Source organism: Chlorocebus sabaeus, chromosome X (genome assembly GCF_047675955.1).
Source record: "Chlorocebus sabaeus isolate Y175 chromosome X, mChlSab1.0.hap1, whole genome shotgun sequence".
In the NCBI taxonomy this organism is placed as follows: Eukaryota; Metazoa; Chordata; class Mammalia; order Primates; family Cercopithecidae; genus Chlorocebus; species Chlorocebus sabaeus.
Genome location: NC_132933.1, coordinates 23954836 through 23975446, shown reverse-complemented (window position 1 = coordinate 23975446; position 20611 = coordinate 23954836). Strand labels below are relative to the sequence as shown.

Genomic DNA, 20611 nt, shown 5'->3' with positions numbered 1-20611 from the left:
AATTCCAATTAACTGGGAAGTATGAGATGGGAATTGATAAGGAGTCTTGATTATACACCACCTAGAAATAAACATATACCATCACTTGTAAAAGACCACTGATCAAATATTTCCAAGGGGAGGCCCTGATGAGCCTGCATTAATAACCAAGGCTCATTAGCAATTAACGGCATCCATCTGCTTCAAAACAATATCCGAATATAGAGCTTGTTCTCTTAAGTAAATATAATCCCTCTACCTTCCCGATCCTGTTCACACTATACTTCCTTGAAAGTCCTTTCTTCATAGTCCAGAATAAGATAAACTTCAGCCCAGAATGTAGTATAGATCAATGGAGAGTTTGGGAACTAGCTCTCCAACCCAAGGGTGCCCTGGTTAATGGAAGTTTGGGGAGTAACAAGCAACCCCTTCCAACCCCCACCCCCACCCTACACACAAACATATTCTTGAAATGGAAGGGGGAAGGAGGAGGCAGGAAGTTTGCATTAGACACAGTTTAATCGCCTTCGAATAGATGAAAAGTTCTGGTTTACACTCCCCCCTGCGTAAGTCATCCAGACAGGACCCTGGCTTAGAAAGAGGAAAACACAGGTGCTCTAGGAAATATAGCCACATATAATACATAAATCTTCTTCCCTGAAATAGAGCAGGTCCTGAGCAGAGCTGACTGGGGGCCACAGCCCACCCCCAGGGTGAAGTGGCTCTGGGACTCTGACGGTGGAAGTGCTGGAAGAGTGGGGCTTGGAGGAAGCCCCCAGTGTGGTTACCATAGCCAGAGGTGGGCCGAGGCCTTAGAGTGGGTTACCCAAGAGGGCAGCAGTGCTGGGCTTTCCCTCACTCAGCCGAGGCTTAATGGAAGAACTGGTTAGCATTTTTTTTTTAGGGTACATCAGGGGAGAGGAGAGGAGAGGAGAGGAGAGCCTCTCTGTGCCTTGGTTTCCAATTTGTGCATTCAGGGCCTCTGCAGGCCTCACACAGGGAGTCTGAGGGGGTAGTGTTTAAGTGAGCACTCGGGCTTCCTCTGAGGAAAACAAATGACCAAAGTGCAGACTTTTATTACTGCCATTCCTGCTCCTAATGGGAGCAGGAGTCAAAAGGAAAAACAAATTAAAAGGGGCTAATGAGAAAGGAGAGATGAGACAGAGAGTGTGAAGGGCTATGCCGTTGGCATCTCATAAATTCTTACTGAGAATGGCACAGGTATTAAAAAAGTTTCTGGGTAGTCTACGAGAAATGTCGATTGCTATCTCTACTACAACTGCTTACATATATCTAATGGGAAAAGAGTGGGGCTTAGGTGTCAGAGTGGATGGGAGACAAAGGAGAAGCTACACTAATAAATACAACAAGTGGAAGGTACCTGTCCCATTCCTAAAAGGATTCATGGGCAATGCTGGCACTTGATGGCCAGGAGAATCCTCTGACCCCACTCTCCCTCTTCAATCCTGAAGACCCCAAGAACCCAGTTAGGATCCCCTGGCCAGAGGTCTCTGTGACTGCCTCTGGACTCGGGACATGCAGCAGCTTGGGAGGATTTGAGCCAGTCTCAAAAACTTTTAGCCCCAGAATGAGACCAGTGACCCCAAGCAGGAGGGCTGGGATCTGGAGGGAAGAGAGGGGGTCCAAGGGGACCCTGTGGATGAGGCCATGGAGAACCAGTGCCAGGGCCCAGGAGACCCATTTGTCCAGTTATCAGAGGTGACTGACATCTTCTGCCACTGCCTTGAGTTCAGAAATTTAAAAAAGCTTGCAGCAATAAAATGCCAGTGTGCAACTGGGTGACTAAAGACCAAAGAAAAACAGTTAAAAGGGACAGCTTACTTGCTCTCTGTCTCAGGTTTATCGTCTCACCTGAAATCTCTCATAGCCCTAATTAAACACAAACAAAAGTCTCTTCCATAGATAGGCTACTTCTCAGCTTCAGTTGCTTCCTGTGGTGGCTCTGGGGGTTCTGGAGGTGGCATCTCTTCAGGAGTGCTGCTGTCCTCCGGCATCTCATTTGAGTTCAGGTGTTCTGTGGGAGCCTGAGAAGGAAAAGATATCAGATTCAACACAAAGCTGTCCCTCAAAATCCAAATGCAGATAAGCCTTAGACACTGAACTCTTCCTCTCAGCCCCCTGACCGTACTGATGCTACAGATATGCAGCCACTGACACCAAACTCAGAACCAACACCAGGCTATCATCTTCTCAGCAGAACACAACTGAAGTTTATTTGAGTTCGATCCTTAACTGTCTGTTGGGAACAGATTTTTCTATTATTATTAATAGTCACAATAATAGGGATCACAAATAATTACACAGGTCCTCCCCACTTCAGAATAAGTGTCATAACATACTTATCTAACAAGGCCTGACCCAATGGTCCTCAATCGTGTTTCTGCCCGAACACACAGGTCACTCGAATAGTGATTCTGAACCAAAGAAGGCCAAGTGTCCAAATTTTCAGCTGGTCATATGTGGTTTGAAAATGTCCCCAAGTGATTCTAAAAACCACATTTCCCCACTTTAAACCAAGAATAACTAACCTAGATTGTTACAATTTGAGTCCAGACTCATTTAAAAAATAATATTAAAACTGACAACAATAATATAAACATGGGTTGCTGTAGTTTAAAAGGAAATTCAAAATTTAGGAAAGGCAAAGTAGAGAACAATTATGTATCTTATAAAAAGCATTCACTTAAAAGTATGATTCTATTTTAAAACAAAGTTCAAACTACTAAAAATCTATTAGAACTAATGAACAAGGGCCGAGCAGGGAGGCTCACACCTGTAATCCCAGCACTTTGGGAGGACAAGGCGGGCAAATCACTTGAGGTCAGGAGTTTGAGACCAGCCTGGCCAACACGGCGAAACCCGGTCTCTACTAAAAATACACAAATTAGCCAGCGTGGTGGTGGGCACCTGTAATCCCAGCTACTTGGGAGGCTGAGGCAGGAGAATCACTAGAACCGAGGAGGTGGAGGTTGCAGTGTGCCAAGATGGCGCCACCGCACTCCAGCCTGGGCAACAGAGTGAAACTCCATCTCATAAAATAAAAACAAAAACAAACAAACAAAAAATAACTAATGAACAAGTTTGGCAAGGTTTTAGGATATAAGATCCATATATAAAAATCAATTGTATTTCTATACACTCCAAGTGAAAAATCCAAAAATGAAATTAGTAAAACAATTTCACTTACAATAACATGAAAAATAATCAAATACTTATGAATAAATGTAACAAAAGTATAAAACTTATACTCTGAAAACTACAAAATGTTGTTGAAAGAAATCAAATCAAAACTAAATATATGAAAATACAGTCCATGCAAATGGCTCAGAATATTTAATCTTGTTAGGATGGCAATATTTCCCCAAATTGATCTATAGATTCAATGAAATCCCCATCAAAATTCCAGCTGGCTTCTTTTCATAAACAACAAGTTGATTCTAAGATTCATATGGAAATTTAAGGCATCCAGAAGAGCCAAAACAATCATGAAAAAGAAGTATAAAGTTGGAGGACTAACATTTCCTGATTTCAAAACTTACTACAATGCTAAAGTAATCAAGACAGCGTGGTACTAGCATAAGAACAGACATTGAGCAATACAATAGAACTGAAAGTCCAGAAACGAACTCTCACATTTCTAGATTTTCAACAAGGGTGCCAAGACAAGTCTATGGGAAAAGAACAGTCTTTTCAATAAATGGTGCAGAGACAATTGGATAGCTACAAGCAAAAGAAAGAATGTGGACCCTCTACCTCACACTATATGCAAAAATTAACTCAAAATGGATCAAAAACCTAAAAGTGAGAGCTAAAACTGTACAACTCTAACAAGAAAACAGGGGCATAAATCTTCATGACTTTGGATTACGCAACAGTTTCTTAGATATGACACCAAAAAGTACAAACAACAAAAGAAAAAAATAGACAAACTGGACTACATCAAAATTTAAAAATTTTGTGCTCCAAAGGACACTATCAAGAAAATGAAAAGATAACCCACAGAATAGGAGAAAATATTTGCAAGTTGTATATCTGGTAAGGGACTTGCACACAGATTACATAAAGAACTGTTACAACTCAACAAAAAAGACAAACAATCCAATTAAAAAATAGACAAAAGCTCTGAACAGCCACTTCTCCAACGAGCATATAAAAATGGCCAATAAGCACATGAAAAGATATTCGACATCATTAGTCATCAGGGAAATGCAAATCAAAACCACAATGAGATACTACTTCACACTCACTAAGATGGCTAGAATCAAAATGTCAGATAGTAAGTGTTGCCAAGGATGTAGAGAAACTGGAACACTCAGACACTGCTAGTAGGGGTATAAAATGGTGCAGCCACTTTGGAAAACAGTTCAGCAGTACCTTAAAGGTTAAACATAGAGCTACCATATGACCTAGCTATTTCACTCCCAGGTGTATAGCCAAGAGAAATGAAAATATATGTCCATGCAAAAATTGGTACACAAATGTTCATAGCAGCATCGCTCATAATAATCAAAAGGTGGAAACAATCCAAATGTCCATCAACTGATGAATGGATAAATGAAATGTGGTATAGCCATACAATGGAATATCATCTGGCCATACAAAGGAACGAAGTACTACTACATAATACAACATGGACAAACCTTGAAAACATGCTAAGTAAAAGAAGCCAATCACAAAAGACCACATACTGTATGATTTCATTTACATGAAATACCCAGAAGAGAGAAATCTATACTAGGAGGAAGTAGATTAGTGGTTGCCTAGGGGTGTGGCTGGGGAAGTTGAGGGGAAAGGGAGAGTAACTACCAATGGGTACAGGATTTCTTAGGGTGGAAGGGTAATGAAAATGCTCTAAAATTGATTGTTATAATGATTGTACAACTCTGTGAATATTCTAGATCAGCGAATCACACATTTTAAATAGGGATTAGCTGGGCACGGTGGCTCATGCCTGTAATCCCAGTACTTTGGGAGGCCGAGGTGGCAGATCACCTGAGTCAGAAGTTCGAGACCAGCCTGACCAACATGGAGAAACCCCGTCTCTACTAAAAAATACAAAATTAGCTGGGCGTGGTGGCACATGCCTGTAATCCCAGCTACTCAGGAGGCTGAGGCAGAATTGCTTGAACCCAGGAGGCGGAGGTTGCAGTGAGCTGAAATCGCGCCACTGCACTCCAGCCTGGGCGACAGAGTGAGACTCTGTCTCAAAAAAAAAAAGGGGGGGGGATCTATGGTATGTGAATCATATCTCAATAAAGCTCTTATTAAAAAAAAAGAAAGCTCAGCCGGGCATGGTAGCTCACGCCTGTAATCTCAACACTTTGGGAGGCTGAGGCGGGAACATCATGAGGTCAAGAGATGGAGACCATCCTGGCCAGGATAGTGAAACCCTGTCTCTACTGAAAATACAAAAATTAGCCAGGCATGGTGGCGGGCACCTGTAATCCCAGCTACTCAGAGGCTGAGGCAGAGAACTGCTTGAACCTGGAGGCGGAGGTTGCAGTGAGCCGAGCCGAGATCACACCACTGCACTCCAGCCTGGGCAACAGAGTGAAACTCCATCTCAAAAAAAAAAAAAAAAAGCTCAAGTAATTTTTTTTTTTGGAAAGTACTTTACATACTTTAAAGATACACTTATATATCTTAAAAAGGACAGCTGGGAGAGTTTCCACAACATCTGCATATTCCAGTTAGGAAGCCCCCTTCTACCAAGGTAACCACATCACTAACTCTAATACAATCCCCTGACCTCTATCTTTGCCCCTATAGCATTTTATGCTTTCCTCATCAAGGCACTTTTCACAATGTTGAGCAATGGCCTGTTTACTTGTTTCTTGCCCCCACTAGACAATGAGCTCCTTGAGAGCAGGGACGTCGTTTGCCTCATTCATTGGTATATCCCTGGCAGCTAGTACAGTGGCTGGCACAGAGTCACTCAATATACACCAAAGAAATGACTAAATCTTAATCTACATCAAGGGCACAAAGATCTGAAGGCAATGTCAGGGCAGCTGTAGAGGCAGGGAAGCTGGGGTGATTAGAATACAATATTGCCTAATTATATTTCCAAGCTGTAAATTGGCCTCCGCCCTCTCTATCATCGACCCAGCCTTAAGTCAGGAACACTTACTGGGTTTTGTGGCAAGAGGCTACTACTGGTCTCTTGAGTACTGGGAGGTCGACTTCCACTTTCCTCCAGTGGCAAAATACCCCTTCGATCCAGCACACTGAAGGAGATAAGAGAGTTAACAAAGAACTGGGCATTCACCCCTCCACCCACCCAGCCTACTGAATTTTGCTTCATAGACTGGAAAATATAAACCTGTCCTTTGGCGATCTAGACTGAACACAGCACACGCCTCTTATCTCCCATTCACTTTTTCTTCCACAAACCAGGAAATGTCACATTAACCAGGGAACAAACAAATGAAATAAGAATGAAAGATCATCCCTCCAAAACAACCAGCCCATGGTCTATGGTCCATATAGACATGGTACCAAGTGGCAAGCCCTGGGAAGACCTATTTGACACCAAGAGGCCACATTCAGAAAAACACATCAGACCAGGTAACAGGACCAGGTTGAGCTGCTCATCCCAAGAGTCCCAGGAATTTTGAGTGCCCTGAGTACCTGGGGGGCAAGGGGCCACACAGCACTTCACAGCAGTTCTTCACAATATTGCCATGGCTGTAGGGATTCTGGACGCGATTCTTCCCTGTCCATGATCCTTTGATCTGCAAGATAAAAGCCAAGGCTGACATTAAAAATAATGTTAAAAAGAACAAATAATAATAATAAAATTTTAAAAAAACACAAAAAAGAAAAAAATAATAATAATGTTGAAGAAACACATGCAGCATAGGATAATAAAAAAGTTCTGGAAATGGATGGTGGCAATGGTTGCACAACAATGTGATGCCACTGAACTGTACATTTAGGATGTGAGGGTGATCTGGCTGCAACATCTGTCTCCCCATTGATCGCCAGGGTTGAAAGACATTTAATATAGCACACTTTATATTATCTATATTTTATCATAATAAAAAAGAAATACACAGCCATGAAAAAAGCTCACAATAGAGTGAAAAAAGCAGATAACTGAATGATATATATTATTTTTATTTAAAAGTACATAATATAAACACAAATAAACATGGAAACAAGTCTAGACAAGTCTAGAATATATAAATCATACTACTAACAAAGGTGATGTCTAAGAAGTAAAGTAAGAGGAACTTACTTTTTCTTTTTTGCTCATCTGTATTTTCTGATTTTCTACAGTGAATGTAGATTAATTGGTACCTTTTTTTTTTTTTTAGACAGAGTCTCATTCTGTTGTCCAGTCTCATTCTGTTGTCCAGAATGCCAATGCATTCTGTTGTCCATGCATTGGCATGATCTTTGCTCACTGCAACCTCCACCTCCAGGGTTCAAGCGATTCTCCTGCCTCAGCCTCCTGAGTAGCTGGGACTATAGGTGCGCACTACCACACCCGGCTAATTTTTGTATTTTTAGTAAAGACAGGGTTTTACCATGTTAGCCAGGCTGGTCTTGAACTCCTGACCTCAGGTGATCTGCCCGCCTCAGCCTCCCAAAGTGCTTGGATTACAGGCATCAGCCACCACGTCCAGCCTAATTGGTAACTTTTTATATAGCAAGGATTCATCCAGTGCAACTGTCCCTCTCCATGCCAAAGAGAGGCACCAGCTAGCCTTTAAGGACCTGTGAACAGTTAAAGGCTATATACCCACCCAACTTTTCAACCTCTTCTTCCTAATGCTCCACAAGCATTCAACTCCAAACAAAGCCCTCTGCTTTCTCTACCACACATCTGACTTAACGATCTCGCACACCACGTTTCTGCCTGCCTCAACCTCCCAGGCCCTGGAGACTCTAGCAAGTAGTTCTCTAGCAAGTAGCAAGAGGATAGGCTTTGGGAAGAAGAATATGTGGTGAGGAGAAGAGAAAGTTGACTCACGTCTTCATTGGTTGTCTGGTTGAGAGCCACGAGGAAAGTGTGAAATCCAGTCAGTCCCACGACGGACCAGAGTGTAAAGAAGCAAATGAGGACTTCTAGAACAGTGAGGTGTGGTTAAGGAATATTGAAGAACTCAACATCAGGAGACTTGATGCCTCCACCCATATTCAGGGCACCAGTCACACCATCTTTACCTCCTGGAACGTATATCACAAAAAGTCATGTTTCCATATATATAACAACAGATGAATTCTGAACTTACTGGATAGATCCCTTATGAAAGAATTTCTAGCATATCTAGGATATTTAAGGGTTTGCCTATTTATTCATCATTGACTCTTGGAAGGGGATGTGTGGGAGTGGCCAGAGCTAAACAATGTTGGCCATCACTGCCAATGGAAATTCTGTCAAAAAACAAAATTCATGTAATCCTGGCACTTTGGGAGGCCGAAGTGGGCAGATCACAAGGTCAGGAGTTCAAAAACAGCCTGGCCAACATGGTGAAACCCCATCTCTACTAAAAATACAAAAAATTAGCCGGGCGTGGTGGCAGGCACCTGTAGTCCCAGCTACTCGGGAGGCTGAGGCAGGAGAATTGCTTGAACCCAGGAGGTAAGCTGGGGCGACAGTGCAAGACTCTGTCTCAAAAAAAAAAAAAAAAAAAATTCATAAATGAAGAACTAGTGAGGGAAAAGAAAGAGGATGTGATTTATAGAAATCTCATCTGAACCCCCTTTGCAGAAATGCAGCCACCGTTCTGAGCAGGGGGTGAAGGAAAGAACTCCCTTTTAGTCCCGGTCATCTTCCATTCTGGTTGCTACCACTAAGACTATATATATTTTTTAATTATTTTAGACCTTGGCACTCTCTGATGTCTGAAAAACTAGATAGTGGGAGAAATGTGGGGAGAAAGCATGCTGGAAAGTAGCTTAAGAAGGCTTTAGAGGGACATACTGCCAGGGGAGGATATGTTCCAGGAGTTTCTTTCAACGTCTCCAAGAAGCCAATTTTCAAAGATTCTGTGAAATTGGGAGGAGGAGTAGAGAGAAAAATTAGTGACTTCAGTCAAAACTACACACTATCCTAGTGCCTACTCACTTCCTTCCCTCCCTTTCCCATGTTACACACTGGCAAGAGCTAAGCTCTCACTCGGGCAAGGGTGAAGAGCTTCATCTCCTAGCTGGTAGTCTCATGACTAAAGAGTTCACATTTTCAGTGCAGGACCAGGCCCTGGACTAGAGAGGTGGGTAGAAGCCAAGCAGCAGGATCCCGTCCCTTTTTCCTAGCCCCCAACTATGGACATGTGAGGGGGATATTAACAGATAAAAGAAATCAGAAATACCCAAGAAAAATCCTCTCTCCTTGCCAATACGTGTCCTTCCCTTGCTCAAAATGCAGCTCAGAGCTCTTCTCTTTCCAGGAAGCTGTCTTAAGACCACTCCCTTAACTCCACATCACATCTGCCCTTAGACTGGTGTGTGTGTGTGTGGGGGGGGGTGTGTGTATGTTTGTGCACATGCACACATGTGGGTGTGCTTTCTATCTCCCAAAATAGACCATGAGCTACCAAAAGACATTTCTCAGGCAAAACCCTTTTCTACCCCTTAGCACAAGGCAAGTTTTACAAGGCAGAAGAAGAGAGGATTTTCCGAGACAAAATACATCCCCAACCTTTGGGATTACCTCAGAAATGCCCCAGTACTCTGGATACAGACCAATAATTATGGCCCCAGGCCCCAGCAGTTGGTCAGAGAAAAGGCCAACACACTGAGTAATACTCATTGATGTGCACTAAGGTTTGCAACCCTGCTCAAGAGCAGATAACAGTGCTCATTTCTAACCTGTCCTAAGGTACCTTTCACAATGGTACCACCAGGAAACCCAACCACCCTCTAAGCCGCCCTTAACTCTTCCCCCACCCCGCCCCACTCCAACAACGGACACTGCCCTGCATACTCACTGAGGGCCACATAGACGATGTTGAAGGCGAAGACATAGATTGTTAGGAGGGAGAGAGAAAGGATGAAGAGGTAGAAGTAGCGGTAGTTCCTCTTTCCAACACAATTACCCACCCAGGGGCAGTGATGGTCGAAGCGCTCTGTGGAAGAAAGAGAGAGTCCAATGCCAAAAGACTCCAGAACAAAAATCAACCCCGCCATCCGCATAATATCTAATTCAAAGACCTCCAGGATCATTGTCTATTTCAGTTGTAAAAAATACAGGGTTTTATTTTTTTACTTTTTCAAAATGTTTTCATAACCATCTCATTTGATCCTCACAATTTCCCTGGAACTTGAGCAAAAGGAGATACTCTTTTCCCCACTTTACAGATGAAGAAACAAAGGCATGGAGAGGTTAAGTGATCTGCCTCACTTTGCTCATTAAAAGCAGAGACACTGCTTGTCCAAATAAAATATTAATCGGTGGGCCTGCTAAGTTCAAGAAGAATAAATAGGTGAAAATAGCCAAGGAAAAATGTAAAACTACAATATTTAAAATGGTATGGCATAGCTCAATGGAATGGAAAGAGCCCAGAAACAGATCTTAGAACAGATAAGATTTTGTTGTCTAATAAACTCAGCATCACAAAATCAGGTGAAAGGAAGTATTATTCCATAAACAATTATGTGACAATTGGCTATTTGGTGCAAAATACGGATCAATTTCTTTTTTGTCTTCATACTACTTGTCATAGTAAGTTCCAGATGAATTAAAGAGCTAAATGTAAAAACAAAGCAAATCCATAAAATAACTACAAAGAATAAATGTTTATTTGTCCGCTGTATGCAGAAGGACTTTCTAAGCATAAAAGTACTGGAAGAAAACACATGACAAGGAAAAATAGATTTGACTCCATAAACTTTAAAAAAATATTTTGTGGTTTTGATTTGCATTTCCTTGGCGATCAATGATGTGATTATTACACATTGCATGCCTGTATCAAAACTTATCATGTACACCATAAATATATATACCTACTAAATACCAACAAAAAATTAAAAATTTAAAAAATATTTTGTGTGTGTTAAAATTACCATAAAGAAAATTAAAGAGAAAAAAAACAATGGCAATCTACGTAAAGTTGTACCTGACTATATGAAAAGTTCTTAGAAATCAATAGGAAAATACAAATACTTCGTCAAGAAAATAATAGTCAAAAGTTACTTGAAATTTGCTAAGAGAGTAATCTTAAGTGTCCGCACCACACACGCACATACACACACAATGGCAACTGTGTGGTGATGAATATGTTCATTTGATTGTGGTAAGCATTACAGGCAGATACCAAAATCCACCCATACTCAAGTCACTCAGCAGCCCTGCAGAACCCACGGATAAGAAAAGTTGCCCCTCGTGTACACAGGTTTTGCATCTTGTGAATACTGTATATTTGAACCTTGAACAACTCAGGTTTGAACTGTGTGCGTCCACTTGTACGTGGATTTGTTTCAATAAATACAGTTGGTCCTCCGTATCAACAGGTTCTGCATCCACAACTAAAACCAGATCAAAAATACAATATTCACAAAATATGAAACCCCCAGATACGGATACAGAGGGCTGACTTTTCATATCCATGGGTTCCACAGGGCCACTGCAGGACTTGAGAATGCATGGGGTTTGGTATCCAAGGGCAATCCCTGAAATCAATACTCCAAGGATACTTAGGGACGACTGTATTTTGGATCCGCGTTTGGTTGCAGATGAGGAACCCACTGATACTATATTTATTGAAAAAAAAAACCCTCATTATTAAGTGGGCCCATGCAGTTCAAAATTGCATTGTTCAAGGGTCAACTGTACATAAAACAAAAACAAAAAACAAACAAAAAGGAAATACGGCAAAAACTAATAAATACCATAAAACCTATATTTAACATTTTTCCTATTCACCAATAATTCAGTGTAATACCAGTAAAACAGTAACATATTTTATGCCTATCAAAATAAGAACATAAATAATAAAATTCAGTGCTAGTGAGAATAAGGTAAAATGGACACTCTAACATACTGCTTGTGGGAGCATAAAATGAAAGAACCTTTCCAGAAAGCAATTTGGCAGTACGTATCAAGAGCCTTCATAAAGCTTGTACCCCTTTGGCAGAATAAATCCATTTTCAGTAATTTCTCTTAAGTAAATAGAAATGCACACAGAAATTTTAAGTTCAAATTTTTATTTTTATTTATTTATTTTTGAGACAGTTTTACTCTTGTCATCCAGGCTGGGAGTGCAATGGTGTGATCTCGGCTCACTGCAACCTCTGCCTCCCAGGTTCAAGCCTCATTAGCCTCCCGAGTAGCTGGGATTACAGGTGCCCACCACCACGCCCTGCTAATTTTTGTATTTTTAGTAGAGACAGGGTTTCGCCATGTTAGCCAGGCTGATCTCAAACTCCTGACCTCAGGTGATCTGCCCGCCTCAGCCTCCCAAAGTGCTGGGATTACAGGCGTGAGCCACCGCACCTAGCTGAAGTTCAAATTTTGTATTGTTTGGGAGGCCCAAGCAGGGGAATCACGAGGTCAAGAGTTTGAAACCAGCCTGGCCAACATGGTGAAACCCCATCTCTACCAAAAAACGCAAAAATTCGCAAGTCGTGGTGGTGCACGCCTGTAATCCCAGCTAATCAGGAGGCTGAGGTGGGGCAATCGCTTGAGCTCGGGAGGCAGAGGTTGCAGTGAGCTGAAATCACGCCACTGCACTCCAGCCTGGGTGACAGAGTGAGACCTTGTTTAAAAAAAAAAAAAAATCTATTAGGGTAAAATATATATAACATACAATTTGCCATTTTAACCATGTTAAGTGTACAATTCAGTGGTATTAATTACATTCATAATGTTGTGGAACCATCACTACTATCTATTTCCAAAACCCTTTCATTACTCCAAACAGAAACTCTGCACCCATTAAGCAGTAACTCTCCATTTCCCCCTTCCCCTATCCCCTAGCAATCTCTAACATTCTGTCTCTATGAATTTGCCTATTCTAGATATCTCATATAAGCGGAACCATACAATATTTGTCCTTTTGTCTGTTTTTTTTTTTTCCACGTAGCATGTTTTCAAGGTTCATCCACATTGTATCAGTACTGTATTCCTTTTTATGACTGGATAATATTTCATTGTATGTATATACCACATTTTGTTTAGCCATTCATCTGTTGATAGACACTTGGGTTGGTTCCACCTTTTGGCTACTGTGAATAATGATGCTATGAACACTGGCATACAAGTAGGTTTTGAGTCCTTGTTGTCAATTCTTTTGGCTATTGTTATGGAATGAACTGTTCCCCCATTCCCCAGTTCCATATGTTGAAGCCCTAACCCCCAATGTGGCTGCACTTGGAGGCAGAACCTTCAAGGAGGTAACTAAAGTTAAATGCGGTCATCCAGGTGGGGCCCTAATCCAATGGGACTGGGGTCCTTGTAAGGAGAGGATGAGACACCAGTAGTGTGTGAGCACAGAGAAAAGGTCACATGAGGACACAGCAAGAAGGCAGCCATCTGCAAGCCAGGGGGAGAGGCCTCAGCAGAAACCATCCCTTCTCGCACCTCTATCTTCGACTTCCAGCCTCCAGAATTGTGAGAGAATAATTCCCATTGTTTAAGCCAGCCAGTCTGACGTATTTTGTTATGGTAACCCAAGCAGACTAATATAGGTATACACCCAGGAGTGGAATTGCTGGGTCATGTGGTAATTCTATGTTTAACTTTTTGAGGAACCACCAACTTTTCCACAGCAGCTGCATGATTTTACATTCTCACCAGAAATGTATGAAGGTTCCAATTGTTCCATATCCTTATGTTTAATAATTACGATTGCAGTGTTATAACAATGAATAAAGTAGAAGAATGAATAATGTCTAATGACAGAAGATTGCCTAAATAAACTTGAATAGAACCATATGATGGATTATGCAGTCATTAAAATAATATATTAAAGAAACATTTATTAAAGATGCAGAAAAATACTCAGGATAGAATGTTAAATGATAAAAGCAGGATTAAAAACTATCATGTTACAGTCCAATTTTTCAGAAACACTAGAAGGAAATATAGCAAAATGGAGAGTGAATTTAGGATTAAGTTTTATTTATACTTTCTGTACTTCCATATTTTCCACAATGAACATGTGTTATTTTGATGAATAAAAGGTTACAAAAGAATAAAATACACCAATTTGGGCCAGTGCGGTGGCTCACACCTGTAATCCCAGCACTTTGGGAGGCCAAGGAGGGCAGATCACGAGGTCAGGAGATCGAGACCATCCTGGCTAACACAGTGAAACTCCATCTCTACTAAAAATACAAAAAATTAGCCAGGCGTGGTGGGGGGCGCCTGTAGTCCCAGCTACTTGGGAGGCTGCGGCAGGAGAATGGCGTGAACCCAGGAGACAGAGCTTGCACTGAGCTGAGATTGCACCACTGCACTCCAGACTGGGAGAGAGAGCGAGACTCCATCACAAAAAAAAAAAAAAAAAAAAAAAAAAAAGAAAAGAAAAGAAAAGAAAAGGAAAGAAAAAAAAAGAATAAATACATCAATTTGAAAGAAAAGTGAGCTGTGTACTGGTCAAAAAATAAGGCTGTAAAAATGGTCTGTCTCCTGCTGAGGAGGCTATATCTTTTCAGGAAAGGGAAGAAAGGTATAGAGAAGAATGGTTATACAGATACATATTTTTTACAGTATTTTAAATCACATCTTTTCTGATAATACAAGTAATACATGCTCATTATAGAAAACTTGAAAAAAAAATTTAAAAAAACATGAAGAAATCACAGCAGTGGAGGACAGCATATGAAAAAATGAAAGAAACAAAATCACTCATAATCCCACAACCTATAGATAATAAATTATAAAAATTGTGGCATATTTCCTGTATTTCCTTGCATATTTCTTTATACCTCATTATATATTTTTTTAAATAGGTAACTGACTTCACACGGTAAATGTAGCCTATCTCCTGTTTTGTGTCATTTAGCTTTCTGGTATGAACTCTTTCCATTAGTCTAATGTATGAATGTCCATTTACTTACTTATTTATTTATTTAGAGACAGAGTCTAGCTCTGTCACCCAGGCTGGAGTGCAGTGCCACGATCTCGGTTCACTGTAGCCTCCACCTCATGGGTTTTTGATTCTCGTGCCTCAGCCGGGATCTCAGCTGGGATTACAGGCACATGTCAACATGTCCAGCTAATTTTTGTATGTTTTAGTAGAGACGAGGTTTCACCATGTTGGTCAGGCTGGTCTCAAACTTCTGGCCTCAAGTGATCTGCCCACCTCGGCCTCCAAAAGTGCTGGGATTACAGGAGTGAGCCACCACGTCCAGCTCTATAATTTATTTGGCTACTCGTCTGTTGGTACACAATTAGGTTCTTTTCAACTTTTAATTGTCATAATAATCCTGAGTTAAACATTTCTACCCCTAAATATCTTCCCACATCTCTGATTTCATGGGACAGACTCCCTAGAAAGGGAACCACTGGCATCAAAAAGTATAGATTTTTTAAGGTTTTTGATTACTCTTATTAGGCTGCCTTCCAAAAAATTTGTTCCAATTTACACTTACTAGTGGAAGAATAAATATCAGGTTTTCCTTGCTAATTTTCTAGATTTAAAAAAAGCATATTGGGCTGGGAGTATTGGCTCACACCTATAATAACAACACTTTGGGAGACTGCAGCAGGTGGACTGCTTGAGCTCAGGAGTTTGAGACCAGCCTGGGCAACATGGGGAAAACCCATCTCTACAAAAAATGCAAAAAAAAAAAAAAAAAAAAAAAAAAAAATAGCCAGGCATGGTGGTGCATGCCTGTAGTCTCAGCAACTTGGGAGGCTGAGGTGGGAGGATCACCTGAGCCCAGGAAGTTGAGTCTGCAGTGAGGTGTGATTGTGCTACTGCCCTCCAGCCTGGAGAAAAGAATGATATCCTATCTCCAAAAAAAACGCATCCTGAAATCATTTCTTTGGCTATTAGTCATGATAACTAGCCAATTATATTTTTATGAACTGTCTATATTTCTCCCGGAACATTAGTGCTTTTAAAAAAATTGATTTGTATGAGTTCCTTATAGTTAAGAATATTAATAAGGAAAGGAAATACTACCTCACATCAGCCCTTATTTTTTTTATTAACTTTAAGTTCTGGGGTACATGTGCAGGATGTGCAGGTTTGTTACATAGGTAAATGTGTGCCATGGTGGTTTGCTGCACATATCAAGCCATCACCTAGGTACTAAGTCCAGCATGCATTAGCTATTTTTCCTAATGCTCTCCCTCCCCTCCCCATCCCCCAGTAGGCCCCGGTGTTTGTTGTTCCCCTCCCTGTGTCCATGTGTTCTCATTGTTCTCAAAAGAAGACATTCATGCAGCCAACAAATATATGAAAAAATGCTCAACATCACTGATCATTAGAGAAATGCGAATCAAAACCACACTGAGATACCATCTCATGCCAGTCAGAACAGCGATTATTAAAAAGTCAAAAAACAACAGATGCTGGCGAGGTTTCGGAGAAATAGGAACCCTATTGTTGTTGGGAATGTAAATTAGTTCAACCATTGTGGAAGATGTGGCAACTCCTCAAAGATCTAGAACCAGAAATACCATTTGACTCAGCAATCTCATTACTGGGTATAGACCTTCCTTAAATATCAAGTTTCCTGCTTCATTTAAAATGGATTTCGAGGGCCGGGCACGGTGGCTCATGCCTGTAATCTCAGCACTTTGGGAGGCCTAGGTGGGTAGATCACAAGGTCAGGAGTTTGAGACCAGCCTGACCAACATGGTGAACTTCCGTCTCTATTAAAAACACAAAAATTAGCCAGGCGTGGTGGTGCACGCTTGTAATACCAGCTACTTAGGAAGCTGAGGCAGGAGAATCACTTGAACCCGGGAGGTGGAGGTTGCAGTGAGTGGAGACCACACCACTGCACTCCAACCTGGGCGACAGAGTGACACTCCATCTCAAAAATAAAATAAAATAAAATGGGCTTCAACAATAGATGCTGACGAGACTGTGGAGAAATAGGAACACTTTTACACTGTTGGTAGGAGTGTAAATTAGTTCAACCATTGTAGAAGACAGTGTGGCGATTCCTTGAGGATCTAGTACCAGAAATACCATTTGACCCAGTAATCCCATCACTGGGTATATACCCAAAGCATTATAAATCATTCTACCATAAAGACACATGCAAACATGTGTTTATTGCAGCACTATTTACAATAGCAAAGACTTGGAACCAACCCAAATGCCCATCAATGATAGACTGGATAAAGAAAATGGGGCACATATACACCATGGAATACTATGCAGCCATAAAAAAGAATGAGATCATGTCCTTTGTAGGGACATGGATGAAGCTGGAAGCCATCATTCTCAGCAAACTAACACAGGAACAGAAAACCAAACACTGCATGTTCTCACTCATAAGTGGGAGCTGAACAATGAGAACACGTGGCCATAGGGAGGGGAACAACACATACTGGGGCCTGTCAGGGGGATGGGGTGAGGGGGGAGGACATTAGGACAAATACCTAATGCATTTGGGGCTTAAAACCTAGATGATAGGTTGATAGGTACAGCAAACCACCATGGCACATGTATACCTATGTAACAAACCTGCACATTCTGCACATGTATCCTGGAACTTAAAGTAAAATTTTAAAAATAATAATAATAAAATGGGTTTTGATTTATAAAAATCTTATCTACATATAGTAGTTTTTTTAGTATACATGCTGCCGAAGAGAGTACCATATAGCTTTTTACCACATAAAGCAAGATATATCTCCCAACCTTTGCCTAAAGAAATGACTAGTAAGAGGAAAGCAACGCCTCAGAATGCCACATGGTATACAGAAAAAACATTATCCAATCATGGGAACTCAAGAAAAAGTAATTCTAAAAAGAACATTAGAAGTATGCCTGGTGATGATATAAGCAATTTCACATATAGGTCTATCAACAGGAACCTTTATGGCCCATTTCTCATCTTGGCCAGGGTTTAGCACACAGTAGGCAGTGATTACAACGAAGTCACATATATGTGGATGGAAGCACAGACCACTGTATTATGCACACTTACACCCGACCCTCTTGCAGCAGCAGCAGAGAGAAGAAATAAGCAGTCTGGAATCAGACCTGCTCTAGCTTCATCTTATGCTAATTATATGAACTTACATACTGGCGCTTCACCTATTTCCTCATCCGTAACATGGGGATAATACCAATCTCATGGGGCTGTTACAAGTCTTAAATGAGAGAAAGGTAAATCACCTAGCACAGTGCCCAACATGTAGTAGAAACTCAATAAATGCTACTAGCAACTTTCCTCTTCTTGGGTTGTGTCTTAGGCCTTCCTTCCTCAATACTGCCCTCCAGTGGACTAGGAGTCTCCTCCCACTATATAAGGTGGGTCCCACGTGAAAATCCAGTACAGGAAAACCTAAATTTCAAAAATAGGTAAAGTTTATTTTTCTCATTTACTAAAGAGGTTTTTGTAAAGTTTAGGCTAGAGGATATTTAAATTGTGATTCGATCTACATAAGTACAGCTGATTTGCAGTTTTTCAGGAGCTTGTTGCCTATCTAAATTTCCTATCTAAATCTAGCTCATTTTCCATCTAAATCTATCTTCCCTCCCCCACTGATTTCTCCCAAGAATTGGCGACCACCCTGACTTTCTTGTTCAACTCAGCCTTTTCCCTAGGCAATGTCCCCGTAGTTTTACTCACCCACACAGTTGTCACAGATGCTGCAATGGGAGGCCCGGGGAGGCCGGAAGATCTTGCATGTATAACAGTATTTCAGTTTCACAATCTGGTTGTTTATCTGGAAATTCTTGATACGAGGGGGTGGTCGCTGGCCCTGGGGCACCGCACCATTGGTAGCTTCTGTAAATCAATAAAGACAGCTAATATCACAGCTAGCCATTATTTCAGCCCAAAAGTCTCACCACCTCTCCAAACCCAATGGGGGCATTCAAAGGTTCCCGAAGCCCACTGTCTTCTCTAGGCAATCATTTACAGACTAGACACTCAACATCACAGAATATGCCCATAAAACTCCACTAAGTGTATGCAGTTCTGTGGTATACATATGAAAAAGTGTTTCTTCGAGACTTTTTTTCTGATTACAAACAAAAATATTCATTAAAAAAATTGCTAAAAATACATTACATGAAAACATCCAATTTCACTAATAATCAGAGAAATAAAAATTAAAGCACAAAGATACCATTTATACCTATCATATTAAAAAGCAATACAAAGAACAAAAATACCCCATGTTAACAAGGGTGGGGAAAGGTCATTCTCATATCTTATCAGTGAGCAATATGGCAGCTGCTACTAAACTTTTTTTTTCTTTTAAGATGGAGTCTCGCTCTGTCGCCCAGGCTGGAGTGCAGTGGTGTGGTCTCAGTCTTGGCTCACTGTAACATCCGCCTCCTGGGTTCAAGTGATTCTCCTGCCTCAGCCTCCTGAGTAGCTGGGATCACAGGGGCCCACCACCATGCCTGGCTGATTTTTGTATTTTTAGTAGAGATGGGGTTGTATCATGTTGGTCAAGCTGGTCTCAAACTCCAGACCTCAAGTGATCCGCCTGCCTCAGCCTCCCAAAGTGCTGGGATTACAGGCGTGAGCCACCATGCCCAGCCAGCTACCAAAGTTTTAAGCATGTGTATTCATTTACTGACCGAGTCTACTTCTAGAAACTTATCAAAATTATAATGAGATATACGAAAGATGTTTGTATAAGGATATCTGTCACAGAGTTCCTTTTAATAGTGAAAAACTAAAAATAACTTCAATGTCACAATAGGAGGTTGGTTAAGTAAATTATGTTATGTGCATAGAATGGAATATTATGCAGCCATTAAAAATGATATAGATGAAAGAATGGTGAAAACAGGAAAATACAATATATGGCAAAATGAAAATAAATGTTAAAAAGCAATATGCAGAAAACAATACTATCTTGCAAACATAAAATATATGCATGTGAAAAGAAACGACTCGTAATACAAAAACAGTTATTGAAATAAAAGTAACACTTGCTTATTGTAAACATTTAGAAAAAAACAGAACAGGGCCAGGCGCGGTGCCTGAACCTGGGAGGCAGCCTGGGTGACAGAGCGAGCGAGACTCCATCTCAAAAATTTTTTTTTGGAAAAAACAGAAAGTATAAATAAGAAAACATAAATATCACTGACAGTCTCTCAGCTCAGAGATATTTATATTTTTTGGTGTATTTCCTTCTAATCTTCTATTAACAGGTAAACATTCATAATTTTTTTTAAAAATTGAGATAATATTATAAATGCAGTTTTGTACCGTGAAGTATTTACTTAATATTATATGCTGTGAACATTTTCTCACTGTTAATCTTTTTCTAAAACATAACTACTGGTAATATTCCATCATATATGTGTCCTGTGATTTATTTAAATATTCCATACTGTTGGGATTTTTACTATTTAGCTGACGTTACATGTAAAAATTTAAAATATTACAGATAAAAGCTTAAATCCCCTTCGATCACCACCTCAATCCTAGTCCCCTCCTCCCTTCCAAGAACATATTCATGTGTTAAAATTAATTTCTAAAACAGAAAGAATAAAGAAAAGAATGTTGA

General features: G+C 40.7%; 1 protein-coding gene across 1 annotated transcript in view; it reads right to left on the bottom strand.

Annotated features, from left to right (window-relative positions):
• Window positions 1–479: 479 nt before the first annotated feature.
• The window catches only part of ZDHHC9 (zDHHC palmitoyltransferase 9), a 38261-nt gene continuing 18129 nt past the window's right edge, over window positions 480–20611 (bottom strand). The window contains exons 5-11 of the mRNA XM_007992659.3: window positions 18712–18870; window positions 9939–10076; window positions 8949–8997; window positions 7979–8081; window positions 6631–6734; window positions 6131–6227; window positions 480–2024 (exon numbers count right to left, since the gene is read on the bottom strand). Of these exons, the coding sequence (XP_007990850.1) occupies window positions 1908–2024; window positions 6131–6227; window positions 6631–6734; window positions 7979–8081; window positions 8949–8997; window positions 9939–10076; window positions 18712–18870 (767 nt within the window). The 3' untranslated portion in view covers window positions 480–1907. The remainder of the gene's footprint in view (window positions 2025–6130; window positions 6228–6630; window positions 6735–7978; window positions 8082–8948; window positions 8998–9938; window positions 10077–18711; window positions 18871–20611) is intronic.